At 40.5% G+C, this 9244-nt stretch overlaps 1 protein-coding gene across 1 annotated transcript in view; it reads right to left on the bottom strand.

Annotated features, from left to right (window-relative positions):
* The window catches only part of Ddx19b (DEAD-box helicase 19B), a 21678-nt gene that overhangs the window by 10199 nt on the left and 2235 nt on the right, over nt 1-9244 (bottom strand). Inside the window, exons 2-3 of the mRNA XM_004625789.2 lie at nt 2146-2194; nt 681-734 (exon numbers count right to left, since the gene is read on the bottom strand). Coding sequence (XP_004625846.1) covers nt 681-734; nt 2146-2194 — 103 coding nt within the window. The remainder of the gene's footprint in view (nt 1-680; nt 735-2145; nt 2195-9244) is intronic.

Here is a 9244-nt window from a genome sequence, read left to right as displayed (position 1 = left end):
TTTTTTTTTTGCGGAACTGGGGATTGAACTCAGGCCCTTGCACCTGCCAGGCAAGCACTTATTCTACGGAGCCATCTCCCCAGCCCCCACCATTCATCTTAAATATAGAAAAATATCATTGAGTTTAATTTTATTATGTAATGGAGAAATATTTTAAATTTTTTTAAGTACTGGGGATTGATTGAACTGAGTACCTTCACAAAGAGCTATATCCCCATTCCTTTCCTGTGTATTTTAGGACCTACGTCTGTAAGTTGACCAGCCTGGGCTTGAACTTGCCACACTAGTGCCTCAGACTCCCAAAGTGCTCAGAACATAGATGTGAATCCCCATACTCATGTATACACAAGACAGTCAGGGAGGGAATATTTCCTGTTACTGTTTAAGTTCATCAGTAGTTCAATGTAAAATTTCTCTAAATTGTTAACCATTAGAATCCCTTCACTAGGGGTCAGGGAGAAAGCTCAGTAGAATTAGCACTTCCCTGGCAAGCGCAAGTGCCTGAGTTCAATCCCCAGTTCCACCAAAAAAAAAAAAAATTATTTCATCTATTGATTAATTAAATTGAAAATCTAACACACAGTTCAGAATAGCCGAACTGGATTAAAAAAATGAAGCCTAGGATAACTCAGTTTCTTAGAAAATAGAACTTTATTTATACAGCTTTAAGGCTGTGTTACCTTTCTCTTCTTCATCTGTCTTCTCTTCATTAGCATTGGTCTTGACAACAGCACCTTTATCAGACACAAAGTAATCATCAATCAAGATCACATTCTCCACCCAACACTGGAGACAATTCAAATTCTACGACAGTAGAAATATAAAGGCTTGAAGGTCAAAAACGATAAATGAGGAAACCAAGTTACTGCTAAAATTAAGGGTTTTTCGTTTTGTTTTGTTGCTATGCAGCTCAGGCTGGCCTTGAACTTGTGGCTCCTGCCTCAGCCTCCTCAATGAGAGGATTACAAGATCACACCACCATGTCTGACCTCCTTAGAGAAAGTCTTAAAACACTGCTGCTTATATTCAATTCCAAGGCCCCTTATCCCTCACAGCATCAATATTTCTGCAATAGCATAGAAAGATAAGAGCCAGGGGTACAGCTCAGCAGCACAGTGTCAGCCTGGAAAGTGAGGGGTCCTCAGTTCAATGCCTGGTTCAAAAAAAGAAAGGAAGGAAGGACAGAAGGAAGGAAACTATAATCACCATAATCAGAAACCTTGATGTTAGGAATGGGGATATAGCTCCATGGCTCAAGCACCTGGCAAGCACAAGGTCCTGAGTTTGATTCCTGGTTTAAAAAAAAAAAAAATTCTCCTAAGAAACCTTGATGTTAACACAAGAATATCTGTGCAGCCTAGGTGTGGTGTCATGTGCCTATAATCCCAGTACTCAGGAGGCTGAGGCAGGATGATCAGTATGAATTTGGGGCCATCCTGGGCTACAATGTGAGTTAAGGCCAGTCTGAACTGCATTGTGAAACCCTGTCTCAAAAAGAAAAAAAGAATTATCTGTACAAAGTATGTTCTCTCAATATGTGAACATAATATCATTAAAATTCTATGTTTTACACTGTTGATTAACAAATATATAACCATATAATGTCATATAAAAATGTGCACAAAAAGATTAAGTGAACTCAGAGTAAATTAAATGTTACATTTCCCATCCATTTAGACTTTTTTTGTTGAGGTGCCTCAGGACTGGACCAAGGGTCTTGCACACACCAGGCAGGTGTTCCACCACTGAGCCTCTGCCCCCATCCCACTAGATTTTTGACAGAGGAGTTCAGAATAATTACAACAGATAAATAATTAGGTTGTTTATACTTTATTCATTTAATCTCTAACTGAAGAAGTTTTTTAAAAAGCAACAAATACTCCTTGGAAATACAGTTCTATGATAAGTACTAAACAATTTATAATCCTTCTGGTATCTTCATTCTTACACAGACCACACTTTGGTCAAGCATCTAGTTCACTGATTCTAAAGTGAAACAAATGTCAGTGTCTGCTAGACCTGTCTAATATATATATATATATATATATATATACAATTTACCCCCCAAGTAGTTGGTATGCGAAAATAGAAATACGGTACTAAAGGAAATTGTATTTGTTGCCAAACTAGCTTTTAGTTACTCACCATTGGCATCTGGTTTGATTTTCTCTTCCTTTAGATGCAAGTTGCTCAACTAAATGAAGAATATGGTAAAGGGAGGGGTAAGTGTCAGGAAAATGACTTAAAAATATTTTGAATCAACAGAGCCTCCCTAATGAAGGTAGGCAAGAAAAGAGCCATTCTTAAAATCTACTTATTAGGTATATCCACTAGCAAAGCCTTATTCATTAGGTGGTTCTGTTGGGTTCCTTTTGCTGAGTTTTTTTTTTTTTTTTTTTCTTTTCAGACAGTATTTCATTGTATAGCTTAGGTTGGCCTTGAACTCACTATGTAGTCCATGCTGCCCTCAAAATAATCCTCCTGCCTCAGTTTCCCAAGTGCCAGGATTACAGGCATATGCCACCACATCCAGTTGCTTATTGAATATTTGAATAATGAACAAAATTTCCTATAAATACAGCAATAAGGAGAAAAAGATGATTACAAAGAGCTCAAATTCTATATATAATTATAATTTCTAGGAAGAATTATAATTTATGAGTTTATATAGTGTTCCAATTACAAAGATTCAGGAGCATATCCTTGCAGTTGCCATTCTCTCATGTTCTAAACAAGAAGAAATCTAGACACTGGCCAGTGCAGTTGCACTTTAGACAAAGAACTGAGCAGGAAACTCAGAGCATCTGCGGCTAGGTCTTAGTTATGCTACAGGATACGGCTGAGCCAAAGCACTGCAGCATGCTGATAGGAGTGTCAGGTTCAAACTGCCTTGTGCTGGGTATCTGGCATTTTAACTGGGAGCATCGTAAAGCACAAGGCACACTGTGTATCAAAACCTATATAACCATATAATGGCCTGAGGTGGGACTGGAGAGGCAGAAACAGATTAAAAACAAAAACATTTCAACAAAAAACATTAGGATTTTGTCAAACAAACTATAAATTTACATATATTGTAGCCAAACTTATGTTTCTTTTTATAATATAAATACCTTAAGCATAGAGGATAGTTCTACTTGGATCTAAGTCAAAGCATGCATATTCTGTAATTTGGGGGAGTTTGGTAAATAGTTCAAAAACAAAAACAAACAAACAAAAACCAATAAAAATAAAAACCACAACAATAAAACAGGTGTTTCTTTTTTTTCTCTTTTTATGACACAGGATCTCAGCATGTACATCAGGAGGGCCCTGAACTTGTGGCCATCTTCCTGCCTCAGCCACGCAAATGCTATGATTATAGGTATGCATCACTATGCACAGAGAAATGGTTACTACTTAAACTACTACCAAATTCTTCATACCTTGAGGCCATTTCTGTTTCTTCCAAATCCAACAATAAAAGAAGAAAGGTGGAGAGAGGAATAAAAAAAGTTGTTTTTCAAATGTTTACTTGGGGATTAATCCCTGGGCCTTCACACTAAGTCACATCCCTAACCACTCCCCCAAACCCTTGGCCAATACCTCTTTACTTTTTTTTTTTTTTTTTAAATATTTATTTATTTATTTTATTTTGTGTGTGTGTGTGTGTGTGTGTGTGGCCAGCTCAGCCCACCAGGGGGAGGGGCTGGCTGGCATGTGGTGCTGAGGATTGAACCGTGGTCCCTGTGCTCTGCTATGTTTGTTCTAAGTAGGTGCTTTAGACCACTGAGCCATCTCACCAGCCCCACCTCTTTACTTTGGTAGAAGGGTTTTGTTTTTTTTTGGAGGCTCGAAATGCCTTTAGGGCATTTCTTGTTTGCAGTGACTGTCTGGGTTGGAACCCCAGAAGCTTGAGCTTGAGGGCTTTGTTTAAGCAGGCACTTAAACAACTGAGCTACTGGGCAGGTCCCCAATACCTCTTTACTTTGGCATAGGTTCTTGGTAAGTCATCCAGCCTGGGCTTGAAGTTGTGATACTCTTGCCTCAGCCGCTCTGAGTGCTTAGATTACAGGTGTGCATTAACATGCCCCATCTTGACTAGATTAAGAGACTCCTAGAGAGCTGACTGAATCATGGAGGCGCTGCACCCCTCTATGAATCCATACAGTAATGTTCTCAGCTGAGTTGCTGTGAGGAGTAGGTCACGCTGGAGGAGCAGGGTCTCTGCGCTGCCTTTGGAGGCTGGACCTCTAGCTGGTGCTCTCCTCCAGGGCTCTGCTTCCTGGCTGCTATGAAGTGAGCAACTCTGCTCCTCTCCCTCTTCTGCCATGATGTTCCTGCCCTAGAGCCTGGAAATCCTGGGCTGACATCTCTGATGAGAATCTGGCCTTTTAGTTGAGTTTTTTTATTTTGTTTTGTTTTTTGTGGAACTGGGGATTGAATTCAGGCCCTTGCGCTTGCCAGGCAAGCACTCATTCTACTGAGCCATCTCCCCGGCCCCTCTGAGTTGTGGCTGTTAGGTGCTTTGTCCCAGCAACAAGAGAGCTAGCCAATACAAGTGGAATGAAGGGGCCCCTCTTGTACTCATAAGACACTGATACAAAGTTTATTGTGTTGGCCTGCACTGATTTGGGATAGAGAGAAGTAAAGGGAATAAAGACTGAAAGACAAGCAGAAAGGAAAATGGCAAAAAAGAAATCATCATAAAGCCATAAAAATCATTAATTCTGAAGGACATAGAACTGTCCATTTTGTTTTGTTTTGTTGAGACATGGTCTCACTATGCCACTCAGGCTGGCTTCAAATTCACAGCAATTCTCCTGCCTTAGCCTCCTGAGTGCTGGGACTGCAGGTGTGTGCTGTCTTATTAACTATGAAGCCCTCAGCACAATACACGAGATACGACAGATGCTCTATACATGGATTTATTTGTACTGGGGACTAAGCCCAGGGCCTCTGCACTGACCTATATCTTATTTTACTTACTTTGCAGTACTGAGGATTAAGCCCAGGGTTTCATGTTTAAACAAGTGCTCTACCACTGAGCTACACCCCAATCTCTTCACTTTTTTTTTTTTTCAGAACCAGGGATTGAATTCAGGCCCTTGCGCTTGCCAGCCAAGTGCTTATTCTATTGAGCCATCTCCCTGGCCCCATCTCTTCACTTTTTGAGAACAATGTCTTGCTAAGTTTCCCAGGTGGGGCTCAGACTTAAAACCCTCCAGTCTCAGCTGCAGAGGGCATGTGTCATCACACCTGGCTTCAATGCATTTTAGTGCTAGAGTAACTCCCCCACGTCCTGCCTAGTTTAAGTCAAGAATTTTTAGAGGGCCTAGGAGATGGCTCAGTAGAATAAGTGCTTGCCTGGCAAGTGCATGGGCCTGAGTTCAATCCCTGGTTCCGCAAAAAAAAAAAAAAAAAAAAAAAAAAGAATTTTTAGAGAGAGCGGGCCGGGGAAGTAGCTCAGTGGCAGAATAGTTACCAGGGTTGAAGACAGAGGAGAGGGAGAGATGGAACACACTAAAAGAAATGTTAGCTTCCCCAAACACATTTTATTCTCAACAACCGAACTCCCAAGTAACAGATTCTACAAGAAAGAACAGGAGAGAGAGAGAAGGAAAGAAATGGAGATATACAGAGTGATTTATTGGAAGTATTTTTTTTATATTTTTATTTATTTGTGTGTGTGTGTGTGTGTATGTGTGTGTGTGCATGTGTGGCCAGCTCAGCCCACCAGGGGGCGGGGCTGGCTGGCATGTGGTGCTGGGGGATTGAACCGTGGTCCCTGTGCTTTGCTAAGCTTGTTGTAAGTAGGTGCTTTAGACCACTGAGCCATCTCACCAGCCCCATATTGGAAGTATTTCTAGGAGAGGCTGAATCTTATTTCTATGATAATAATACACAAAATATGTAACATGGCTGTGGTGTAAAAGGTGAGGTACAGAGTATAAAGCATTTTAATGCTTAACCATAAAAAGACATTCAAGCTGGGCATGGTGGCACATGCCTGTAACTCAGCACTCATGAGGTTGCGGCAGGACTGCTGTGAGTTCAAGGCCAGCCTGAACTGCACATTGAGAACCTGTCTCAAAAAGAGAAAGAGAGGAAGAGAGACAGGCAGACAAACAGAGACAGAGAGATTCAATGACAGACAATCTGTTTTACAGTGCTGAGGATCATACTCAGGTGTATTCTACCAATAAGTTATATTCTCATCTCTTTATCTTTTTGAGACAGCATCTCACTAAACTGCCTAAGCTGGTTCATGATCGTTCTGCCTCAGTCTCCCAAAGAACTACACATAACAAAAACAAAAACAAAAACAAAAAAAAAACAACCCCCAAAGAAACTCCCTAATATATATTACAAGACAGTAGACTTTTTTTTTTTTTTTTTTTTTTTTTTTTTTTTGGTGGTACCAGGGATTGAACTCAGGACCCTGCGCTTGCCAGGCAAGCACTTATTCTACTGAGCTATCTCCCCGGCCCCTACTTTTTAAAAGATTACATATGATATGATCCTATTTTGTGACAGTTTAGAAAAGGTATAACCATACTGACATTAAACAAATCAGCAGTATCCAGAGAAGGGTAGCGAGAAGCGGGTGACTGCAGAGAAGTTCAGGGAATTTTTATGGGGGCAGAGCAAACCAATGGCATGCATACCAAACTTGGTGGTTTAAATCACTGAAAGCTCTATAAGGTTCATGACCACTGGTCTACAGATTGACTGGTGATGGTCACACAAATGTATGGCTGCCAAAATCACAGAACTTTACTATAAACAAAGGTTAATCTGAGACAGGGTCTTGCAACATAGTCCACACTGGTCTTGAACTCACTAGGTAACCCAGGATGGTTTCAAATTTGCAATCTTCCTGCCTCAGCTTCTCAAGTGCTGCAATTACAGGTGTGTCTCACCACACCTGTTGCAAGAGTTTGTGGTCTTTTTTTTTTGCGGAACCGGGGATTGAAATCAGACCCTTGCGCTTGCCAGGGAAGCACTTATTCTACTGAGCCATCTCCCCAGGCCCTACAAGAGTTAATTTTACTATCTGTAAATTCTATCTCCATAAATCTAAATTTAAAAAATTCTGGGTCTAGTCAAAGACTGAACATTCAACAAACAAGAATTGTGGAGGTGTACCTCAATTTTAGAGCATCTAACATATGTGAGGCTGTGATGCCCAGCTCTACAAAATACAACCAAACAACCAACCAACCAACTAGTCAACCTCACAACTACCAAGAATTCTGAAAAGAGAGAATAAAGAAAAAAAGGGGACAACAGTTGTCCCAACCATTCTGCTTACATACATAGATACATCTCTTTTCCCCACTCCTTCTCCTTTCCTTCTCCTCAACTCAGTAACTCTTTTGAGTAAGTTTAGGCATTTATTTGCATGTCCATTGTGATTCCATCATAGAGATTAAAAATTAAGCCAAAATTAGAATATTTTGCTGAGTTTACATACCTATAATATTCAAATAACGGAACTTAACAAAAAAAGGGTATACAGACGATTGTATCTGTGTATTCAAAGTGGTTTGGATAGATATATAGTTACATTCTCTTAATGAATAGAATGATTCTCGTACAGCAATTAGCCACTAGGAAGAATGTATGCAGTGTGTTAATTACTGAAACTGTCCTACCGATTTGATTTGCAACTGTCTCATTGCTATTTGTTTATCAATAAAATTATGGGAAAAAAATTAAGCCAAAAAAAGAAAAGAAAAAAGGGGACAGAACTAACACAATATTGTTCCAGAAAACTTCCTATAACTAAAGGATAGAAGCGGGGCTAGGGAGATGGCTCAGTAGAATAAGTGCTTCCCTGGCAAGGGCAAGGGCCTGAGTTCAATCCCCGGTTCCACCAAAAAATAAATAAATAAAGGATAAAAGTTTTACAAGTTGATGTTTTAATTTTTAGTGACTAAGTTGCCCAGGCTGACCTCAAACTAACAATCCTACCTCAGCCTTCTGTGTACCGGGATTCCAGATATGCCAAGCTACCTCTACCTTGCATTTTCCAGATTGAAGAGACCTACTAAGTACTTAGCAAAATGGATGAAAATTGACCCGTACCAAAATATGTTAGCATGAATTTTCATTTTTGAGATAGGCTGTCTCTTACCTGCCCTAAAACTTCTGCATTCAGGTGATATTTCTGCCTCAGTGTCCTGAGCAGCTAGGATTACAGACACATGCGATTGTGCTTAGCTATTAATTTTCTAAGTCATAGAGGCAAATAGAAAATTGTCAAAGTTTAAAAGGGAAAAAACAAGTCACATTATGAGTCAGAATGGGGGCCGGGGAGATAGCTCAGCAGAATAAGCTCTTGTCTAGCAAGTGCAAGGCCTGAGTTCAATCCCCAGTTCCACCCCCCCAAAAAAAAAGTCAGAATGATCTCATACATCTCAACAGCAAACAAAAAAACTCTAAGAAGTAGGCACTGTTAGGGGCCAGGGAGATGGCTCAATAGGATAAGCGATTGACTGGCAAATGCAAGGATCTGAGTTCAATCCCCGGTTCCGCAAAAAAAAAAAAAAAAAAAAAGTATGCACTGTGATGCACACCTGTAATCCTAGCATGCAAAGGCTGAAGCATGATTGTTGCAGGCCAGCCTCAACCACGTAGTGAGTTCAAAACCAGCTTGAACAACATAGTGGGAGACCCAAAAATAAAATAGAATAGAATAGAGTAAAATAAAAAAAATCTAGGGCTGGCCAGATAGCTTAGTGGATTAAAGCACTTGCTTAGGCAGACACAGGACAAGGTTTGATCTCCGGCCCGCCCCCAGGGTGCATTGAGATTGTGACTGAGACTGGGCATGGTGGCACACGCCTGTAATCCCAGCGCTTGGGAGGCTGAAAACAGGAGGATCACTATGGGTCTGATCTGTGTAGTGAGACCCTGTAGACTCTGTACTAAAAATACATTAAATAAATTAAATTAAAATTTTAAAAAATTCTAGCAGGTTAAAGAGATAGCTCAGAGGTATAAGCACCTACCCGGCAAGCGCAAGAACCCAAGTTCAATGCCCCAGCCCTAGGCACACCATGCCAGTCCTGGAAATGGGCATGGTGTTGTATACCTGTAATTCCAGCACTGGAGAACAGCCTGGGGGCTACAAAAGTGAGCACAAGGATAGCCCAAACTGAATAACAAGACCCTATCTAAATATAAAAAAGGAGGACTCTGGGGATGTACCTTAGTGAAAAGACCTTGAGTTAAAACCCAGTAATGAAGAAATAAAGTA

The sequence above is a fragment of the Octodon degus genome, unplaced genomic scaffold (assembly GCF_000260255.1).
Source record: "Octodon degus isolate 3935 unplaced genomic scaffold, OctDeg1.0 scaffold00011, whole genome shotgun sequence".
Classification (NCBI taxonomy): domain Eukaryota; kingdom Metazoa; phylum Chordata; class Mammalia; order Rodentia; family Octodontidae; genus Octodon; species Octodon degus.
This window is presented reverse-complemented; position numbering and strand designations above follow the sequence as displayed.